The following is a 23,771-nucleotide window of genomic DNA, read 5'->3' on the forward strand; positions in this document are numbered from 1 at the left end:
CAGTGGACTTGTCATCTTGAATTTCAAAATGTATGGTTTGCGTACAGAAATCATTACCTGTACATTGAAATGAATAGATAATAATTATGTATATACATTTCCATTTTCATTACAACTTTACTAAAGTTGTAAGACGGTTGGAATTAGCTAATATTGGATATTACCGTTACAATGCCATTGTTCACACTGATCAGCGCAGAACCACAACTGTGTACATTTCAGATTTGCATTATAGTATTTACATTTATGAAGGTTGTCATTCATCCAGGTATAATGGAATGTTCCTGATTACGGAATTGTAGTCCCTGCCAAATTGTGTCGAAGCCCGTATTCTTCATGAAACATTTGCGGATAAATTCAAAATAAATGGTTAATTGTATGCCAAATTGAGAATATGCAATCGAAGCAGAATTTCTTTCTGCGTATTATGACACCTCATTTATTGCAATGGTCCCAATATTGATGTCGCAGCGTACATTTAAATGAAAGTAACTCAAGATTTGAAAGTTGCAGCAAAATCCCATTGCCTTGTATTCAGTGTCCATTGGATTATTTGTCTTGTTTTGTGAATTTGGAGGCGGTCCAAACATGTAATAATCAATAAAAAATGTCATTATTCACATCTGTGGTCATTGTTTACCCATATTAAAACATTACAAGTTTTTTTTCTGTTTACCCATATAAAGTTCAAGAAGTGGAAGACCAAGAGTTACATCACACGTCACAATCAGTCAATTTGGATCTAACTGCTGGGATCAAACTTACCACCGATGCACAACTTGTAGGCTATTTAGGACCTTGTTAGTCAGACAACAATATTGAAATCTTCATGTTTCAATATGACATTACGTGAATAATGATTACTGATGTGAATAATGACAATTTTTATTGATTTTCAAGTGTTTTGATCCCCTCCAAATGCACAAAACCAAAAGAATAATCAAATGAGAGGTGATAAGATTTCCTTCAATGGATACTGAATACAAGGCAATAGGATACACCACTCTTCGCCATACATACATTCTCCCAGCCACATTTCCCTAACATAATATGAAATTTAAAAAAAAAAGGAAATTTAGTTCGGCAGAGGCGCCGGCGGGGCTCGAACCCACGCTACACTGCACCGCTATCATGTAGGCCTATACATTATCGACATATTAAAATGTACGCTGCGACATCAATATTGGGACTATTGGAACAAATGAGGGGTCATAATGTGCAGAAATAAATTCTACTTCGACTGCATATTCCGAATTTGGCATACAATCAACGGTTTAGGAATAATGTTCATTATTTAAAGGGGAAGGCTTAATTGCTTTTTGGTAGATGTTTAGGTAGCAGGTGACTATCCGATAACGTTTTGGAAAACTATAGAGGATACATTTCAGGTAGCAGGTACCGGATGACTACCCGATGACTTTTCTGGAAAACTAGCGGATAACTACGTAACGGTGATAGCGGACAACCTTTGGTGACAATACCTGGCCTGGTGACCTCTTCGGAGACTTCCTGTTGACCTTTTGCAGAACTACAAATTCATGAATATCCACTAATTTATTAGGCATTGTAGCTTATTAAATGAATTGTATTTCTGGGAAACAATATGGATAACTCATTTGAAATAAACTCAACCCAGAAAGTATCGAAACGATTAAAAATGGTCAGATATTTTGGGAACTGAAATATATAGCAAAAACTTATTTAATGTATATAAAGCGCAGCTTTCGCCTGAGCATTTTGATAGCTCTTTTGTTGCTCTACGATATCATTTGGTCGAGTTATGGGCGCTTGAGTGGCTTCAAGTCGGATTTTGAAAGTTGCACTTGGCTCCTATTCAAGCCAAATGCGTTCATCGTGTACACACACACACAAGACAAAGGACACCGATGTGCTCTGTTTACTTAACCATGAACTTTACTTTATTTTACTCCTTCGACTTCCAACTTCAATACTTGCTACCCTTTACTTATCTCTGACTTATCTCATGAACTCTTTCTGCTGATATCTCAATACTTGGTGTGCCCACCATCACAGTCTATCACTGCCTGGATTCGTCGTCGCATGCTCTGAACAAAGCATTTGGCTTGAATAGGAGCTAAGTGCAACTTTCAAAATCCGACTTGATGCCGTTCAAGCGCCCATAACTCGACCAAATGATATCGTAGAGCAACAAAAGAGCTATCAAAATGCGCAGGAGAAAGCTGCGCTTTATATACATTAAATAAGTTTTTGCTATATATTTCAGTTCCCGATATATCTAACCATCTATAATCGTTTCGATACTTTATGGGTTGAGTTTATTTGAGTTTGTGGGACACTTCCGGATATCTTCCCGGAAACTTTTGGATAACTTAAGCTGGGTATCCGCAAGGTATACGCTAGCGGCACTTTCGGATAACTCTGGAAAAGGTACATGTACCCGAACGGTTACTGAATGGTCATCGGGTGGTCATCCGGAACTTTTTCTTTTTGCTATAAAATTGAGTATCAAAAATGATTAAATATATAAAAGGCAGTTGCTTTCTTTGATATTTCAGCTTCATCTCTGGAAGTCCTCCAACTGCAAGACGTATCCAACAACCCAGACCAGATTGATTTACAATGCATTGTGAAGACATGTGCAGATAACCCAACCATAAACTGGCTATACTATCCGAATATCACTGCACTATTAACAGAAGACCTTACCATTCTGTATGGAAGTACAGAAAAGAGAAGTAAATGCCAGATTGTGTATAGACTTCGGAGAGAGTACAAAGCAGGGGTGTACGTTTGTGAACCAAGAGTAGGTGGTTCTTACGCATACAAGGTTGTTAAACTTGGTAAGTTTTCTGTGACATTCCGCAGTTGTCAGTCATCTATAATGCCTGTCATTGCCGTAACATTTAATAACATCCTGCTTATCTCTAAAACACTTTTGGTGTTTATTTAATATAATTACCATGAGACCGCTATAATATGAACGCTTTATTATTATTATTTATTATTATTTATTATTATTATTATTATTATTATTATTATTATTATTATTATTATTATTATTATTATTATTATTAGTTCATTTGAATTTCAGATTCGTCCCGTGATTCAACACTTGATATAAAAACAGACACAGTTGGGAGCTCAACTCTTGAAATGGCAACAAACTCTGCCAGAGAGGAGATTACAATCACAAACAGTCAGGTATTGTTCAATGAACAAGTTTGCAACCATTGTAAGGATAGCACTTCGTTTCACCGTCATAAAAAAGTTTAAATATAAAATTACACACGCTACACAATAGTATTGGAACATTGGTGAGAACAGAAGGATACCGCAAACTGTATGAACATTGATCCAATATCCTGTCCATATCACGTGACTATTGCATGGAAATGTTCTTAAAGCAAGATTAGAAAATGGGATGGAAGGTGTCACTTGGCAGTAAAACGGGAATCCGTTCCATTCATCCCATTTATTAACCTAAAATACTTATATTTCAGCAAAGAACACCTAGTAAGTCATGTGAAATCGACAGGATATTGGATCAACGGTCGACTTACAGTTTGCGGAATGCTTCTTTTGTTTCAGCATTGTTGCAATTCCTTAGTGTGTGTACTACATGAGAGTGCGACTTATAGCCTATACATTATTTATTCAATAAGAATAACATCATTTACATTTTTACATTTTATCTTAGATGCGATTGTATATTTTTTTGATACAGCCTGAATTTATTTCATTTTATTATTGATTTCTTTATTTACGTTTGATGTGTATGCATTTATCTGTACACCAATGTTTCATTTTCAGCAAATAAGACCTTCAACATCAAGTGACGAACTCCTCGCCACGGTTACGCAAGAATTGCTTGTCACTGATATCATTTACGAAGAGGACTCATCAAGGGAACATCAAGCTATTTCAACCAGTAGCGATGCAATACCATTCAGTGAAGAAAATTCTGTCGGAACAGACAAAGATTTAATCGTAACAAGAAAGGAACATAATTTGGAAAATAATGAAGAAATATCAAATTTTATCCTGAGCATCCCATCTGCAAGTCGTGTAAGTCACAAAGTTATTTTTGGTTAGTTATTTGGTTATTTTTTTATTTTGCCTTCTTACATGTATTGAACCAATCAGATATGTGGTAAGAATAGTCAATAGCGATGAAGCGGATTAAACTAAAAATGGCTAAGAGATCTAACATCTCTATTTGGATTGGTTATATTATAATAATATTGGTTTTTTGCTTAACAAAACCAAGTGAATTTTTACTCACTACAATATTCGTCGGAGGACTTCATCAGGTTTGACTGATATGGTCATCCGATCCACTTCTGAAGTCTGCAAAAGAGACTAAGGAACACCGGAAACCACTCAGAATTGTTTACCGGGAAAGTGGATCAGTTAACCCTATCAAAATGTTTAATCACGGTTATCTATAAGTAGTGGCCACAGGGCTAGCTTTTTTGACATTTGAAGTCATATTATTTTACAAACTTTCATAGCGGCCGAAAACATGTGTATTTAAACCTGAATAAAACTTGAATAAAACTACCACAAATTATATGATCACATGATGTTCATTATATTGTTTTTAGGAAAGTGTTGTGAAGGAGCTAAGCGATTTTAATCGGGTAGAACTTGAACGTAAGTTACTGCATGTATCAACCATCCAAGGCTATAGCCTACCAGGCGTCCCAATAAAAACAGAACCCTTATTGCGCTCTCTGTTTCTCCTATTTCAGTATACTCACTTCAGAAGAACCAAAGACATACCAAACAGCCCTTTTTTCAGGCTACCTTTTATCCCCAAAAGAGAAATGACATGTTGTAAATAAAAAACAAAACAAGAAACAACAAAAAGTCATAAATAATCAAGAACAAAAAGTTTAATAGCAAATATAGCAAGATATAAGTCCCATCCCACATCCATTTTGCCGACAAGTTAATGACACTTAACACAATCCATAGCACATAGGCCCACCAGTAAAGCCCATTCCCTAAATAAAGTACGTTATTTATAAAGTTATCATTGAGGAAGGCTTGATATTCATGCGTTGAACGTGTACTCCATATTCCAATCTGTGAAGTAGCCGAACCTCCTCCGTGGACAGATAGAAAATTGGGTACATTTCTTTAAGAAGAGCATATCTTCAAACAAAAGTTGTGAGCCGATTGAAATATTTCTTTCGGTTTATTAAAGTCAACGAATAAAGGTTTCTTTACATACCAAAATATTTGATTTACTCTTCAGAAATAAGAGAAAAAGAGGGCGCAATGAGGGTTCTGTATTTTTGGGACACCCTGTATACATATATATTTATTGCTTCATCTTAATGGAAATCCCATCCCAATGGTGCCTCCTATACAGGTAGCACAAAAATTAGGTAGCATTTCATGAATTATGACCTGACAGCCAAAGAGAGGGGCGATTTCGAATATAAAGGTAATGATAATGATAATGACCACAAAGATGTTTTAGTTAATTAACTAAAAGAACTCATGATTATTTGTACCATATTTTCAAAACTACACAATGTACACAAACTTTGATACATTCCGGTGTTAACGGATCACATCTCAACGTTCATCAAATGGAACATGAAAGACATCGGCTGCTAGAGATTCAAACAATTTATTCTCCCTTCACTATCTAGTTCTATCTATCGAAAAGCTTCAACTAGACAGCATTGACTATCAATTTGAGCATAAGCTTTCACGAAAAGAACACACATCAACCGAAGGACAAGAACGTGATGGAGGCAAGGATAAGCGATTGATTGGAGGAATAAGACTACCTTTCATATCTTCTTCCTATAGAAAACCAGCGGGTAAGTATGCCTTTTCGTTTTTAAAGCCAACAAAGTTTACATCCAAAGAGTTCGAGAATATTCATTATCCATATGCTTCCAATCTTGTGTATATTCTTTGCTTCAGAGGACGTGACGCTTGCCATTGCGTATGGTACACCCAGCCAGGATAAGGAGTACCAGGTCAACGTGACTTCTTCAGGGTTCGTAGTATGCTATTTAATGTATGATATCGATGAAGTACTGCATGAAAATATCTTTTAAACAATCATTCATTGTTTGCTTATGTAAATGCCACATATTTTATCTATCTATCTATAGGTGTGTTTAATAGAATTTAAAAATAAAATGGTCTTGATAAAGCCTAGTAAAATTTTAAAATGTAAGAGGTTTTGAAGACGCATTTATCAAACATTTAAATCATTAATATTGTAATGAAGATTATTTTTTAATATTGTAATGAAGATTATGTTACTACTAATATGAAAAGAAGTCACCATCGTGCTTTGGCTTTGTTTAGTTATAGATGTGCCCCATTTGGAATTGAATCTGAAGTCACCATCGTGCTTTGGCTTTGTTTAGTTATATATATGCCCCATTTGGAATTGAATCTGAAGTCCCCATCGTGGTTTGGCTTTTGTTTAGTTATATATATGCCCCATTTGGAATTGAATCTGACAGATACATTAACATTTCCATGGATACAAAGAAGTACAAGCATCCCTAGATGGACTGCTCAATGACGTCATAATCGCTGATTGTCGTTTATGCCAGTCAAAATCGTGCACAAATTCTATAAATTTTCTGCTTTTGTCAAATACAATTCTATTCTATTATTATATATTTATATATTTATTCCCTCTTTGATATTGTAACCTTTGATTAGTGTAAAGGGATACACACAATTTCAGGCATCATGCTTATGCTTGAATCTCCTCCATCTGTTTTATTCTGATGTGACTATTTTGCTTTGATGGAAAATAAGAATACGATACGATATTAAGGCAACGCGATCTTTTGTTGGTCGAAGCAATCAAGAAATCGATTTTCATTGTCTAAATCAATATTTTATTATTAACACTTTGAAGTTTTGCAAAAGTTCATTCTACAAATCATATACTCTAAAAACTTGCTTGATTTGTTGTTGTTAATGAGGTATGTGCGTTGTACAAAAGTGTTGTTGTTTCAACCCTCTTTACAACACAACTCAAGAACCACAGGACCTACAAAAGTATATCAATGATACATGGTGAGTAAAAAAAAGTGCAATAGAACCGAGTTGAACCTTTTAGGTTTTAAAACCTTTTATAAATAACATATTCATTTGTGATCTTATGTGAAAAAAGCAAGGAATTAGCATTTACCGTTTTGTTTTTATGACACATTTTATAGCGATATTTTTATTTAATGTTTGTCCAAGAGACATCTAAAATTTGAATGTCAGCCCACTCTGTGTAAGGTAGATTTGGAACAACTGCCATTTTCTTAACCTCATTGGCATTGAAATAAAATGGAGCACCCAGAGTGTTATTGCTCTTGGTCTTGTTTAAGGAGAAGAAACATTATTTGTTGTTATTTTCATTTTCCCTTTACTTTAAAAATGTTTGTTCTCTATCAAAAACATGTAAATTTGAAGGCGGGTTTTTCAAATGTCGAAATGAAATGCGCGCAAATTGTAGTGGAGTGAATTGCAAACTATCCAGTAAGTTGGACATATTGGGATTAAAAAACTGGAGTTGGAGTTGAGTGAGGTATGAAAGACTTAAAGAAATGTTAGAAAGTTTGTTTGAACAGAAAAAAAGAAATTAAAATAACACAAAAATCAATCTTATTTAAGTTAAAGTCAGTTTCAGAGCTGATGCCTTTATCGTGCATTGTATGCTCTCAATCAAAACACATGGCACCTCGTGGACAAATAATGAAATTGGGTATCTCAGCAAAAGGACTCATAAAGTTAAACGGTAGTAGCGAGTCACTTCATTTTTTTCACAGAAGGTGATTATTGAGTGCGACATTTATAGAAACTTTCAATAATGGGAAAGTTCAACTTGATTCTTACATAAATATCGATTCTTTGCTCTATTGCACTCTTTTGACTCACCCTGTATTTGCATTCTTCAACACACTCGCTATGAAATGAGCAATGCTAATTTTTCCAAAGCTCACTACTATTCGCAAGATATACCAATGAGTTGAATTTGTGTGAGGGTTGTGTTAAATGGATGGGTGCGTACCAGTCTTGGATACATTTTGTGCACGTATTCGAGTTTCCAATTCAATAAGTATGGATTTATAATTTATTATTTTTGTTCCATTACAGGGAGCACATACAAGGTACTCTGGACGATGGTATTTTATTCATATGGGCTTTTATCGCCAACAAGGAAGTCTCTGTCCATACAAACTTCAGCATAGTAAAGAAACAGGTATTAAAATAAGAAATAGTAGGTTAATAATAATGAAAAACACACAATCGGTCATGAGGGTTTGTTATACTTGAAAAACCAAACCAAAACAAACAAACAACCACAAAACAAAAAAACAAAACAAACAAACTGACAAACCAATAATATTGAGCTAATGCTCCTTCTGTGAACACGCTAAATAAATCAGATTATCTAATACTACTCACTCTATTAGTTTTAACATTAATTTTTTGTCAGGTGGAGCAAAAACCCGGTGAAAAACGACATTGTTCCTTTTGGGATGAAGAAATAAGGTATGTTTTCCACATGATGTCTAAACTGTGCAAACCGCGGTGATAAAACTACAGATATTATTATATATTAACTAAAATTACATGCATTTACAATTTTAGCAAACATGAATTGTCATACTCTGAAAGTATAATGATACTCTTAAATGTGTGTACGAAATAGTATGTCTCATGGCTCCATGAAAGAGTGGTTTTACTCTTTTGGAGTTTTTTCAATCTTTTTTGAGCGATTTTCACTTCCTTTTTTACTCTTCTCGCTCTTTTATGAGTTTTAACATGCGATTTAAAGTTCTCCAGTTCTTAATTTTACAAAATGTGACGATTGTTTTTCAGAATGTGGTCGACAAAAGGTTGTCAAACTTTGACAAATCGCAATTCAGTAGAGAGTGGGGCAGTGACGTGTGTGTGTAACCATACCACTAGTTTTGCCATTATACTTCAAGTAGTTGATTTCCAGGTAGGTCTCGTAATATCGTTGACGTGTGATCATTTCACAAAGGAAGGGATGGGGTATTCGATTTGAAATTCACACTCCTCTATAGATTTAGCTAGTCTTTCATTAAGGGGGTATGGCCATCTTGCAGAATAGACTATTGGTATGATTGGGTAACTTCCACTTGAAAAATTTGCTTGATATTTATTGCGTGATCGAATTTGCTTGATATCTATTGCATGATCGGATTTGCTTGATATCTATTGCTTGATCGGATTTCTGTGATATGTATTGCTCAGATTTGTTTGATAGCCATGCTTTGGATAATGGAATGAATGACGTTAACCTATGTTATTTAACACTGTTTATTGCTGAGGCAAACTACCAAGTTAAATCTACCTGTTAACAAAAAGATCCTGGATGGCTTGAAGATATTATAGAAGTAGACGTTAATTAACATTCACAAATGGGCTAATGTTAATCGTCCCTTTGCAGAAACCATAACATGCATATAAATGTTGTTTTTCAAAATGCAGTTTAAATGCACTATTAAATTTAAATATGGAATTGAATTTTGGCAAGTTAAACATTAATTTTTAGTAAAGAGGAATAATTTCTTCTGTTATATGTTTATTGTTTTCATATAGTTTCAAATATGATATTTGGAATTTCTTGTGCATGACGGGTACAATCGTAAAATGATACAGACTACTAAACCTAGCGCTACATGACTGTGTCTTCATTATCGATTTTAATATTTGATGGTGCTTTAGGTTCCCTACTGGATGAAACTTCTCTCCAAGATACTTGGAAGTATATCAATATGCTGCCTCCTACTTACAATGGCCATATTTGTTATTCTTCAGTAAGTTTCCATTTTAATAATTTCCAGAGAAGCTTTTAATTTACGAGATAATAGGTGTAAAATAAGACCTTATCAACTAATCAGGCCAGAATTAGTTAATGCACTGTGGCGTTAGTGGCTTTCAATGAGTCTGTAGATTGACAAGTAAAAACAAGTAGACTTCTGAGACAATCTACATTAGTGAACGAGTCATCTCTCAACAAGGACGCGGACAGGTTTGAACTTCCAGGAGTTTGTAATCAAGTCTAGGGTCACAAAAGGTCATGACCTTATGATAGTGATACAGTATCGCTCTCCCTGATATAGATGGAGTATAATATGAAAATTGCGAGGTAGGAATTAAGTAAAACAATAGTTTTAATTTATAAAAACATGTCGGTTCGTCTTCTAAAAAGTCCATAATCCGGTCGCTTGAATTTTGTAAAGTTGTTCATGCACTGGTATTGACTTTATTATCCTTGTCTTCCAGCCCACCCAAAAACTACCGCATTATAGTCCATGGCAATCTGGCTGCTTCTCTTGCTGGTGCTCAATTGGTGTTTATGACCACATCGGATGCCACTCAGTACCAGGTTTGTGGTTTTCATAATAGAGTGTTTATTTATGCCCTCTATATGGTGAAATCTATTCTGGATCGGTCAATCGGTCAATCCCGTACAACGCTCCTATTGCGGTTGATAGCAACTTATGACGTTCCAATGACAAAAAGAGGCAAAATCTCATCTTTTATCATTTATGAAGTGATTGAGCAAGCAAAGTTATAGTAGTATTCATCAAATCGGCGAAACTTTAATCTGAAACTGTTCGCCAATGATAAGTTTGGCATAATATCAGCCGTACAATGTGCTTCAACAAAGGTAATTCATAATTCTCTCGTGTCATTTATTAACAGAGTCTCTGCCAAGTGGGTGCAGTAGGAAGTCATTACCTGTTCACGGCATTCTTAACGTGGATGTTAATTGAAGGATACCTCCTGTATCAAAAGACAATGAGACCTACAAGGAAGACTCCAAGACTTCAAGTCCTCGTTTTGTTTGGATGGGGTATGTATGGGTACTTTTTGCTACATTATCATTTATTCCGGTACTAAAACCTATGAACTTGAGATTGCAATTTGATCTACTGGACTTACGTTCTATGAGTGGCGATATTGCACATCCTATCTCGGATGCATAATCATCTAACCGCAAGAAACAGCAACATGAGGCTTGAACAAGACAAAGACATCACTATTTTACCAGCGGATAAGGGAAAATGCACTGTTGTGTTAGACACGTCTGAATACCACAGTAAAGTATGTGAACATAGCAAGACATGAAATAGAGCTGACATGATTCTGCCAAGCGAGGAGGGAAAGCAGAAGGAACAGCCTTGAACCGTTGCGGATATCGCGATTGGACATATCACAAGGCTCTCTCTCTAACCAAATCAGCTGATAAAGTGTCCATCGCACATGTGACATAAGGTAACGGTGAAACTAAACGCGGTAAGAAATAATGTAAGCAATATTAAAATCCAATTTTGAACGAATAGACTTAACCATTAATAATATGTTGTTTTCCCCTACAGGTATCCCGTGTATTGTAGTAGCTTCGTCTTTTGCTTTAAAGAAGGAGGCTTATGGTGCCATATACAGGTAATTAATATGGGATGGGACCGAGGATTGGCTCGGTATTCTAGGTATTTTATTACTGAAACTATAATAGCACCATATACCGATTTTATGTTATTTAACCTACTGATGCCTATACCTTTTAATCGTTTTTCATAGTTGCTGGTTAGACTCACAGATATTACAATGGACATTCATTGCACAGACATCGTTGGTAGTTCTGGTAAGTAAAGATATCGTTAAAGTCCTCTTTATCTTCTCTGATTTAAGCGAAACAAACCAAAATTCGGCGAAAATGAATTGTCGTATCTTTAGCCTTGTAACATTGGTTGAGAAGTTTAAATCTCTACAGATGGCCTCTTTCTATAATTATAAGTAGGCATTTATTGCCTATACTGTTTTGGCAACACATTAGTAGTTCATCTTACTGGGGTATATATTCGCTCGTTAAGTATAGACCACAAATGAATTATGTTCACCTTGTATATCCTAAGCAAACACAAATATATATGTCAAAATAAAACCTTGCAGTCATTTTCATTACCCTTTAGCTCTGATTTTTAAATCGGACCTCATTTCTTAAAAGACCTCATTTGTTAAAATCGGTGGATCTAAGCCCCAAGGAAGGAACGAAATCAAAACCTTTTAATGTGGTAATCAATGGAAATCCCCGCGCCAGTTCTCTTGTTCGAGAACGCGATGTATTTAAATCAAAAGAGCATGCAATAGAGTAATCTGCAATTTCTAAATGTGCATCTTTCTTGGGATTTTGGATCTTCGTGCCTTTCTTTCCTCGATCGTTTTCAACCAATGAGGTCTTAAATCCAAGCTAAATGAGGTAGCTATTGGCTGCTGATTCTAAATATGAAATATCTGTGTTTGTTAAGGATATACACGAGTGAAAATAACTTAGTTCTTTTGCGGTCTGTATGATGAAATATTGTCTTATCAATTCTTCTTGTGCAGGTTAATTCACTTATTCTGATTATCGCTTCAAGTTAATGTTAATAGAAATGTTGTCTTATCAATTCTTCTTGTGCAGGTTAATTCATTTATTCTGATTATCGTCATGAAGAAATTCTCATCGCTTCAAGTTAATGTTAATAAAAATGAACTGGAAAAAACGAAGTAAGTTTTAATTACATTTGGGTATATAATTTACAACGCCAGTTGTTCTGTTGGTCTGATGTTCTGAAACGATTTATTCTCAATTAACGTATAATTTGAATATATCGTTATGAATTTGGCAGAGTGACGAATCGAGAATTTTGAGCAAATTGAGTTTTTGTATGCTTATGATTAAGTTTCAGGCCGTCTTTTATTTCCACTAAAAATTAATGGTAAATCTTACTCCTTGACGTAGTTATTGAAATTTTGATTTGGACGAATCGCGCCTAAGTGCGATAAATGAATTCGGCAGAGAGACGAATCGTATACTTAGCTGTACAAATCAGGTTGATATATAGTATTGTCAATCAATCAATCAATCAATCAATCAATCAATCTTTATTTCATTCAAAATACAACAATATAATAACAGCAAAACAATTGTATAGCGGGAAACCCCAAATTTTCTATATTACATGTCCTATACTGATATATTTGATACCAACGTATAGCTGTAGGTATCCTCTATCCAGTGATATCCAAAATAAGTACAAACATTCCCCACATGATATTGCTAGTGTGGTTTAATAATGTGAGTACGCCCCCGTGAATTTGTAAAATCCTGGAAAATCATACGCAAAATATAGGCCAGTATTGTTATTTCTGCTTTACAATCCTCGAGTTTTTGCTAAATATTACAGGGATGACTATTTATAACTTTTATAGCAAGTTAAGTCTACATAGCTATAAGACAACCAGAAATTTATACACAAAAGTCCAAAATCAAGAATGCGTGCTATGGTTTACGCGTAGTTGAATGCGTATTCGACCTCTCTCTGCGCAATGGTAGAGACATTTTGGCTACAGCATATAAAGCCGAATAGCTGTTAAAACGCGTTTTGAGGGATATGTCGATTGTTTTAGAACATGCAAGTATTGTAAATAATTCGTGTACATTCACTTCTATAATATACATTTCAAATGAGTGCTCACGAATGTTCTAAATTTTTAGAAGGATCAATGGAATAGTACCAATATTTTCAAACACCGTTTACTCAGAACAGCAATTTTGCGTATTTGGCACTCTGCCGTGTTCATAACGAATTATAGATGCGTCAAATCTGCAATACACCGCCGCGGCGCGCCGTGAAAGATCTGTAATGCGTAATTTACTAAAAGAAGTCTCCGGCAATCATAGCATTATGCTTTATGTTTATAAGTAATCATGTTTATAAATAATTATCAGTCACGAATCACATATGATTTTATTTAAAACAAACTCATAATGACCATAAAAACGAATAAAAACAGCCGGCTTTCAACACGCGATATTCAAAATCGCCGAAATTGTCTAATGCAGTGACGTCGTGGTTATTTGTGCTCAATTGTTGTCAGCCTTCATTGTATTACTGTGACGTCATTGCACTCGACAATTTCGGCGCCGGGGAAATTTGAATATCGCGTTTTGAGAGACGGCTGTATTAAGGGTACACGACGTATTGTTGGTCGAAGCAGCCAAAAAAACCAAACAAACAACGATTTACATTATTCATATAAATATATTATGAAAAATAACACTTCGATGTTTTGAAAAAGTTCATTCTACAAATCATATACTTTGAAAACGTGCTTGATTTATTGTTGTTAATGAGTTATGTACGTGTTACAAAAGTGTTGTTGTTTCAGCCCTCTTTACAACATAACTCATATCTTAGTACATGTAACGCATATCTGTAATATTTAAATTCTTCTACACGCTCGCAATGAAATGATCAATGCAATTTTGCCAAAGCTCACTACCAGATGCTGGGAACTACCAAATCGCAACAATTTAAAATAGTTGCTAAATTCGTTTTTATGATCAATATGAGTTTATTTAAAATAAAACCACGTGATTCGTGGTTGATAACATATAAGGCATAATGTTGTGATTGCCGGAGACATCCTTTAAGTGGTGATTGCTCTCAAATGTTCAGGAAATAAAGCTGACACACAAGAGGGCTGTTATGCGTTCTATAAAGGAGATCTCAAGACTTAATAAGGGTACCATTGCCGACCTATGTGCTTAATTTTGTAGAAAGGGAAAATGCCCAAAACTTTTGTTTCGATACAATTATTGGCCTTAACTCAAGACCCGGAAGATCTATGGAATTAAGGCGATTATTGACTTGTTTGACTATAAGATCAATATATTAATATTCAGAAGTACACTGCAGTAGTTAAATGGCCAAAACTGGGAAAATATGGCTCCTATACCATCGCACTCAAGGGGACCATTGCAATGTTGATTCGGACAACATCGTCATGGGGAGGTTGTAAACTGATTGTGACTTTTCATCTATTATACAAAGATAATGCGGAACTATAACATACTTACAGCTCTAGCGAGTGCGTGATTTTAACACCACTGGTGCACAGTGTCATCGCCCCGATATCTTCATGGCAGAAATCGCCATGGTAGGTTGAATTCACAGCCACGCATGGCCATTTTGTTCCGACCTTTGAGACGCATAATAAGCCGAGGGACATCCGACTAAGGCTACTGACAATAGCCTGGTAATTGACCTCACTGTGTGTGAGTGAGCATGTATACGCCATTATGAGGTCAATGGTCATATGCTTTTAGACTGCTTGCACGAGTGAGTGCAGCTAGCCTACGCTGCACTATAGTTCGGCACATATAAAATCAGAATATTTTTGTCAGTTTTTGAGTTCAAGACGCAATGGTTCTTTCTTAAGACGCAAGCTAACGACTATCATATCCGTTGAACACATATATTCAAGTGCAAGGAACAAAATCTGGCTTCTTTAGACTAAATCAATTACTGGAGATATTCATCATTTTCTACCCCGGTATCCAACGATTTATCGTCTGAATATCAAATCGTGCATAGCACATTCACGTGTATCGATCCCGGGTATTAATTTCAGTGTCTCTGCTGTATAATGTAATTATTAACCGGGCGATGTCGGTGTGTGGTGTGGCAACGATTTTCAGCCATGATTTTCCTATGTAAAAAGTTATCTGAGATTATGATAGCACAGAACCACAACTCAGAAATTAAAAATTTAATAGTCATAACGCTTTAATTCATACTGATGTACTAGTCGTTGTCTCCGTATCAAGGTTAACAGATGAAAATTGCAAAACAGTTTTACATCGTTGATCACTTCTACTTGTTTTACTTGAATAAGAGATAAGATATTTAATCTTCCTCTGCTTCCCAGATGTATAACAGTATTCCCATATTTATCACACATTCTAGATCAAACACGAGAGCACTATGTGCACTCTTACCAGTACTCGGATTGACGTGGATATTCGGTATATTGGCTATCGATACATCAAGTGACATATCGATCAGGAGAGACGTGTTTATGGTATTATTTGATGTTACAAACTGCCTCCAGGTATTATTTAATTTATATCCAGTTGTGCGCAATCTCTCATATTCTCATTTTTAAGACTTCGTGTTTATCTTGCGCACAGCATCATCATCCCTATATTTTTAATTGGTGTCAGAAATTGCCATTATAGTAGGGCGAATCAACAGCACGGTATATAGCGATTTTGTTCCGCCTTGATTTTATGGTTTCGATATAAAGGCCGAGAACTTCAGGCAAAGTATAACACCCCACCTGTACCTGTTCCACCTGTGTACGATAGATACATAACGTTTTTATTCCATGCATGCTCCGCTGCTGAAATCACCATCTGGGCATGCTTATAACCCTGTTTAACGTTTTTAACTCATGGAAATTCGATTTTATTTTGGTCCGTTTTTATTTTCAAGACGCAAACAAGCGGTTCAATACGCAGAGTTAAGGTTGTCACACTCTTTCCACACATATTCATGTGCTGGCCTCAAAAATAATTATGGTTTATTCAAACAAAAATTTCAACGAAATATTTTATTTTATTTTGATTTTATTATATACACCGCCATACATGTAGGCCATCAAGCGTTGAAGTATATAGTCACACAATTCATTTCAATTCATGGAATGCGATTTGATTCTATAGACGAATCCAAATCCACGCATTCCTACACCTGACTAGCAGCCTTTAGTTGGGTAGCCGTCGGCTACAATGCAACCAAAATGTGAAATGATTTGGCCTTGGCGGAAATTTTAAAGTGCATTCCATCACCCGTTTTACACCTTCCGCGAAAACCCAGGTAGACAAAAGAATGATTAAAGTTTACAACACAATAGGCCCTATAGTTCCCTTCGGCAAAACACACAGCTTCTACATGGTCTATTCGCTGTTGAAGTGACATAATAAACGGATTAACTATACCATATCAAACGCTACAAATGGATGTACTTGCGAACAAAAGGACTATGTATGAATAGATGCGACGGGATTACCTGCGGAATTATCTCTATTGTATATATTATTCTATTAACCCTCCTCGTCCTTGCATCTTCTCCAGGTGTTAGGCGGTTTTTATTTGCACAATGGGGCGCTCAAAACACCAGGTTGGTGCTATCGGCTATCCAAAGATGGCCGACCAAATCCTGACTATGACTTGGCTCGTTGGATTCGTCTATAGACGAATCCAACGAGCCAAGGATTTGGTCGGCCATGACGGGTCCCCGCATGCACCAAACTGGTGTAGTGACTGCCCAATTGGGTGGATTAAAGCCGCTTAAAATTCGATATTAGATTCTTTTGTGTTGTACACTGTCATTATTCTTTTGTCTACGTGTAACAGAGGTGATAGAATGCAGTTTTAAATACCCTCCAAGGTCGCATCATTTCACATTTAAGGTGAGATGGAGCCGTCGGGGACCCAACTTTGGCAGCCATTAAGGTGTAGGAATACGTGGAATTGGATTCGTCTATAGCGACTGTGTCAATAGAAGTTTTATTGTCCTACATTCAGCAATAGAATAATCAATAACGGCCTTGATTATTTGAAAGACAACTCATACATAATCGCTGAGCTACAGCGATTAGTTTTTAGCCGGTTTTTTAGCCAATGAGATACCAATACCAATCGTTAGTTATTTGTGAGACCTCGGCTGCTGGTGGAGCAGTATAGACCGATCGTTTCACTGTTATTTGTTACCTGGGGTAGACAGTGTGTTGCGGTGCCTTTGGCATAATACAGACAGCAAAAGAATTAACGTATTAGTTATTTTCACCTGTTTACATACATACATACATACATACATACATACATACATACATACATACATACATACATACATACATATTTTATTTATTTCCATCATATCAAAATTCATGCAAGCAAATTTAACAAAACGGCAAAATAGAATTTAAAAAAGATGGCGGAGATGTAACAAAAGGCAAAAGCCTGAATTGAGCGTTACACCACCTTAAAAGAAATATTATAGGCTAATTAATATAATACTAGAATTAAGAATTACACTCAAATACAGATACATACATTTACACACACAAAAAAACAGATGTCTCAAGCAACAAAAGCAAGGTAATGTAGGAAAATAACTCACAAAAATAAATCATTTGATCAATAAGTCAGAATTACGGATAACGGATGTGATAAGAAAAATAGTATAACAAATCCTAAACCAATTATATACATGTACCAAATACTGATACATAATTTACAACAAAGATATATTATATGTTTAGATTTTTCTCCACGAGAAAAGACGACAAGCGCGTTTTAAAAGAATTTAAATTTCGAGCCGCTTTAATATCATGGGGGAACGAGTTCCAAAGTTTCGGTCCCATAGTTAATACAGATTTAATTTTGTGTGTTTCGAGTCTGTAATCAGTCTTGTTTCTCGTATCATATTTGTGAATACTTTCCAATTCAGTAAATAAATTATCAAATGATTGAGGAAGTAAACCAGTTTTATACTTATACATAAATATACCCAGTTCTTTGTTGTACAATTCGAAAATATTTAAGGTATTATCTTCATTAACAGCAGCCAATGGCTACAACTTTTCATTCGTTAAAATTGGTAAAGAAATAAAGGCACAGTTATCCAAATTCCCAAGGGAGATGCTAATGCAAAAATCTTATTGCTCCATTAAATGCCCTATTGATTTCCGGGATTGATTTGTCCACAAATGAACTAGCGCCATTGATCAGAAGAGTACAAATGCAACTTTTAATTTTGCTCCTTCCTAGGGTTTTCGATCATCGTTTCTTTAATTCTCAACCGAATTCAACAAATAAGGTTGTATATCAGAGGTATTGGCTGCTGGTTGTAATGTTGACATATTTGTCTTTATCTAGAATATACAGGGTGAACATAACTTTGCTGTATGTAGTAATTCCGCTACAGACTTCTTCAACAAATCATCCCCATTAAAACACAGTTTAGCTGACAAAAATGCAGTTCTCATTCAAAAGTACTATGGCCGGAATGTTTTAGCATGACACCTTCAGCAAGGTTATGTGATGTAATTGATTCTTCGTCTAGTCTGGATGATATGCAGCCCCTGGCTGTATGACATTTAAGTGTCAGGGAAATAATATATTAAAGCTGCCAAGGTGATAGTGTCATGGAAAGAATACCTTAAGGCTGTCAGGAAGATAATGTTAGGGAACGAATACCTTAAAGCTGTCAGGAAGATAGTGTCGGTGAAAGAATACCTTAAAGCTACCAGGAAGATAATGTCAAGGAAGAATACCTTAAAGCTGTCAGGAAGATAGTGTCAGGGAAATAATATATAAATCTGTCAAGAAGATAATGTCAGGGAAAGAATACCTTAAAGCTATCAGGAAGATAGTATCAGAGAAATAATACCTTAAAGCTGTCAGGAAGATAGTGCCAGGGAAATAATACCTTAAAGCTGTCAAAAAGATAGTGTCAGGGAAAGAATACCTTATATCTGTCAGGAAGATAGTATCAGGGAAAGAATACCTTAAAGCTGTCAGGAAGATAGTGTCAGGGAAAGAATACCTTATATCTGTCAGGAAGATAGTATCAGGGAAAGAATACTTAAAGTATCAGGGAAAGAATACCTTAAAGCTGTCAGGAAGATAGTGTCAGGGAAAGAATACCTTATATCTGTCAGGAAGATAGTATCAGGGAAAGAATACCTTAAAGCTGTCAGGAAGATAATGTCAAGGAAGAATACCTTAAAGCTGTCAGGAAGATTGTGCCAAGGAAAGAATACCTTAAAGATGTCAGGAAGATAATGTTAGGGAAAGAATACCTTAAAGCTATCAGGAAGATAGTATCAGAGAAATAATACCTTAAAGCTGTCAGGAAGATAGTGCCAGGGAAATAATACCTTAAAGCTGTCAAAAAGATAGTGTCAGGGAAAGAATACCTTATATCTGTCAGGAAGATAGTATCAGGGAAAGAATACCTTAAAGCTGTCAGGAAGATAGTGTCAGGGAAAGAATACCTTATATCTGTCAGGAAGATAGTATCAGGGAAGAATACCTTAAAGCTGTCAGGAAGATAGTGTCAGGGAAAGAATACCTTATATCTGTCAGGAAGATAGTATCAGGGAAAGAATACCTTAAAGCTGTCAGGAAGATAATGTCAAGGAAGAATACCTTAAAGCTGTCAGGAAGATTGTGCCAAGGAAAGAATACCTTAAAGATGTCAGGAAGATAATGTTAGGGAAAGAATACATTAAAGCTGTCAGGAAGATAATGTCAAGGAAGAATACCTTAAAGCTGTCAGGAAGATAGTGTCAGGGAAAGAATACCTTATAGCTCAGGGAAAGAATACCTTAAAGCTGTCAGGAAGATAGTGTCAGGGAAAGAATACCTTATATCTGTCAGGAAGATAGTATCAGGGAAAGAATACCTTAAAGCTGTCAGGAAGATAATGTCAAGGAAGAATACCTTAAAGCTGTCAGGAAGATTGTGCCAAGGAAAGAATACCTTAAAGATGTCAGGAAGATAATGTTAGGGAAAGAATACATTAAAGCTGTCAGGAAGATAATGTCAAGGAAGAATACCTTAAAGCTGTCAGGAAGATAGTGTCAGGGAAAGAATACCTTATATCTGTCAGGAAGATAGTATCAGGGAAAGAATACCTTAAAGCTGTCAGGAAGAAGATAGTGTCAGGGAAAGAATACCTTATATCTGTCAGGAAGATAGTATCAGGGAAAGAATACCTTAAAGCTGTCAGGAAGATAATGTCAAGGAAGAATACCTTAAAGCTGTCAGGAAGATTGTGCCAAGGAAAGAATACCTTAAAGATGTCAGGAAGATAATGTTAGGGAAAGAATACATTAAAGCTGTCAGGAAGATAATGTCAAGGAAGAATACCTTAAAGCTGTCAGGAAGATAGTGTCAGGGAAAAAATACCTTACAGCTGTCAGGAAGATAGTATCAGGGAAAGAATAACTTAAACTATCAGGAAGATAGTGTCAGGGAAATAATATCTTAAATCTGTCAAGAAGATAGTACCAGAGAAAAAATACCTTAAAGTGTAGGGGAAAGAATACCTTAAAGCTGTCAGGAAGATAGTGCTGAAAGAAAGAGGGACCTGTAACGTAATGGTACATAACAATTAAACTAGCGAAAGAACATTTCTCGGTCAAATATTCATGCACACTTGCACTGCTGTATAGGACAACCGTCAGCTTCTATTAAAACACCCTTCAATAATGCATATAAAGCAACACTATAACTTATCACATTTCAATTAGGTGTTTGTTCAATAGTTTTGTGTTCTTTTTCCTTTCTACGACAGGGCGTTTTCATATTGATTTTTCATTGCTTGAGGAACAGAGAGGTAAGCTCATAATCTCACTTTTTATTTGGTATGGTTTTGTGATTAAAAGCTGTAAGAATGATTAAGGGTAGACGAGGTATTGTTGGTCGAAGCAACATAAAAATCGATTTTTATTATCTAGATCAATATATTATTGAAAATTAACACCTTGATGTTTTGTAAAAGTTCATTCTACAAATCGTATACTTTGCAAACTTGCTTAATTTATTGTTGTCAATGAGTTATGTACGTTTTACAAAAGTGTTGTTGTTTCAGCCCTCTTTACAACGTAACTCAAGAACCACAGCACCTATATAAGTATATCTGTGATATTTTAAATCTACACGCTCGCTATGAATTGAACAATGCAGTTTTTGCCAAAGCTCACTACCATTCGTAAGATGATGTGAACTACCAAATCAAACAGTTTAAAATAATTAATAACCTTAATGTCGGTCGTCTTTTATGTACGTTGAGAAATAAGTCCCACCTGCATAGGAAACGGATAGGTAACTTAAGGTATGAGTCGAATCCTTGATCAAACCGACTTGTCAGGGTGTCATCATCACAGCTGATTGTCAAGGTGTCATGTTATTTCAGAAAACATATTGATAAAATGAGAAATACGGAAACAAAGAAGTTGATATTAATTACGAGGGTCGTTCAAATAGTTCTACCTCCATCATCACATCTCTGTTATCTTACGTGCCAGGATATTGAAATAACCCATGCTTATACTCTTAAATCTTGGCTATAAAATAAAAGTTATTTAATAAAAATGTGATTTTTGTTTAAGATGTGTTGGTTAAAGTGAGTACAGATTTGGTACGACGGAAACGGTCTGAAAAGAAAGGCTAATTTTGATTCAAAGGGTTGCCGACATATATGTGGAAGTCATTACAGATTTATTTCTGAAAATGGTTAAATTGCTTTATTTGTGTTCAAATAATTTAATTAATATATAATACTTACAGATAGTACAGTTTGACTAAGTATCATGTCTTTTCCACAACAAAACCGTATACATGTTCAGAATAGTCTACGTATTGACCCTTTTCCACATCAAACATTTTTGGTGGGTATGCTCCCCCGGAATTTTGAGGTGGTGGGTCTTTGGGAGCTGACGGCGTACCGGTAAAAGGGGTCTTTCGGAGCTGCGAACCGGGCTTTGAACAAGTAAAATGAGGTCTTTTGGAGCTGCGAAAAGTCAAAATCAAGGGTCTTTCTTGGCTTTTTGGTTGAAAATCGCCTGAAAAAACAAGAAATATGAGGAATGAGCAATTTTTGGGTCTTTTAAAGCTGAAATTATCAAAATCAAGGGTCTTTCGGAGCTTTATTTTGGTCAAATAAAGGGGGTCTTTCGGAGCTGCAAAACCCAAAAAGGGGGTCTTTCCGGGGGAGCATACCCGCATGGTCATTTGTGTTGAGTGCCCCCCCGGGATCTTGACGACCAAACATCACATTGTTATCAAATAAGTTTTTTACGTTATAGCCTAGATTTAAGAGTATAATCATGGCTAATTTCAATTGCCTGGCACGCAAGGTATAACAGAGATATAATGATTGATGTAAAACTTTTTGAATGGCCCTCGTAGGAATATGTTGTATGAATGTATGTGTATGTAAGAACATTCCAATAAATATCAATTATTTCAGATCCTGAAAGAGATTGAGATCAGGAAAAAAACCCAACGTAATCGTCGTTCATCTCGGTCGTATTCATCAAGTAATCAGATAATAAGGTGTAGAACAACTACAGGGGATTTGTTGTATGTTCCTTGTGAACAAGATGAGAAGACGTCAGAAAACAGTCAGGAATATCGGCACCACTCGGGATCGGTTACGTCTACTGGGCGGTCTGTAAAAGTAAATGACTCACTGTCATTTTAGAGCTTTTGACTAGAAGCATTATCGAGAAAATGAAAGCATCCAAAATGTTTGCTATGAAAAAATAATCCTATAAGGAAAATCGGTGGATTATCATGATTATTATCTTGTAAAAAGAATTACGGCGGATTATCATGATTATTATCTTGTAAAAAGAATTACTATTATTTAATTAACATTTACATGAATATAATGTTACAAATAGGTCGATGTCAAGGTAAAGATGGGTGGCTAGATTACTGCCTCATAACTTTTTTGAGTGATGTTGGCGTCTGAACAATATTGAATAAAGATATGCTTCATAATCCCAGTTATTTCATAATCCGAGATACGTTTTCTGTAAATACAGGGTGAGTCAAAAAAAGTGCAATAGAGAAAAGAATCCATTTTTATTTAAGAACCGAGCTGAAAATTTTAGGTTTTAAAACATTTTATAAATAACATATCCATTAGTGATCTTGTGTAAAAAAATCAAGGAATTAACATTTATCGTTTTGTTTTTATGACACATTTTATAGCGATACCCGATTTTAATGTTTGTCCAAGAGACATCTAAAATTTGAATGTCAGCCCACTCTGTGTAAGGTAGATTTGGAACAACTGCCATTTTCTTAACCTCATTGGCATTGAAATAATAAAAAAAAGAGCACCCAAAGTGTTATTGC

The 23,771-nt window shown here is 35.6% G+C and overlaps 1 protein-coding gene across 1 annotated transcript in view; it reads left to right on the top strand.

The window, feature by feature from the left end:
• Window positions 1–23,420, top strand: part of LOC140161070 (uncharacterized) — a 37,350-nt gene extending 13,930 nt beyond the window's left edge. Inside the window, exons 5-22 of the mRNA XM_072184462.1 lie at window positions 2,538–2,822; window positions 3,074–3,183; window positions 3,793–4,047; window positions 4,587–4,635; window positions 5,646–5,819; window positions 5,926–6,001; window positions 8,119–8,224; window positions 8,462–8,517; window positions 8,848–8,971; window positions 9,721–9,812; window positions 10,282–10,384; window positions 10,705–10,855; window positions 11,382–11,448; window positions 11,584–11,647; window positions 12,467–12,552; window positions 15,798–15,942; window positions 21,199–21,240; window positions 22,876–23,420. Of these exons, the coding sequence (XP_072040563.1) occupies window positions 2,538–2,822; window positions 3,074–3,183; window positions 3,793–4,047; window positions 4,587–4,635; window positions 5,646–5,819; window positions 5,926–6,001; window positions 8,119–8,224; window positions 8,462–8,517; window positions 8,848–8,971; window positions 9,721–9,812; window positions 10,282–10,384; window positions 10,705–10,855; window positions 11,382–11,448; window positions 11,584–11,647; window positions 12,467–12,552; window positions 15,798–15,942; window positions 21,199–21,240; window positions 22,876–23,109 (2,219 nt within the window). The 3' untranslated portion in view covers window positions 23,110–23,420. The remainder of the gene's footprint in view (window positions 1–2,537; window positions 2,823–3,073; window positions 3,184–3,792; window positions 4,048–4,586; window positions 4,636–5,645; window positions 5,820–5,925; window positions 6,002–8,118; window positions 8,225–8,461; window positions 8,518–8,847; window positions 8,972–9,720; window positions 9,813–10,281; window positions 10,385–10,704; window positions 10,856–11,381; window positions 11,449–11,583; window positions 11,648–12,466; window positions 12,553–15,797; window positions 15,943–21,198; window positions 21,241–22,875) is intronic.
• The last annotated feature ends 351 nt before the right edge of the window (window positions 23,421–23,771 follow it).

The sequence above is a fragment of the Amphiura filiformis genome, chromosome 1, assembly GCF_039555335.1.
Source record: "Amphiura filiformis chromosome 1, Afil_fr2py, whole genome shotgun sequence".
Classification (NCBI taxonomy): domain Eukaryota; kingdom Metazoa; phylum Echinodermata; class Ophiuroidea; order Amphilepidida; family Amphiuridae; genus Amphiura; species Amphiura filiformis.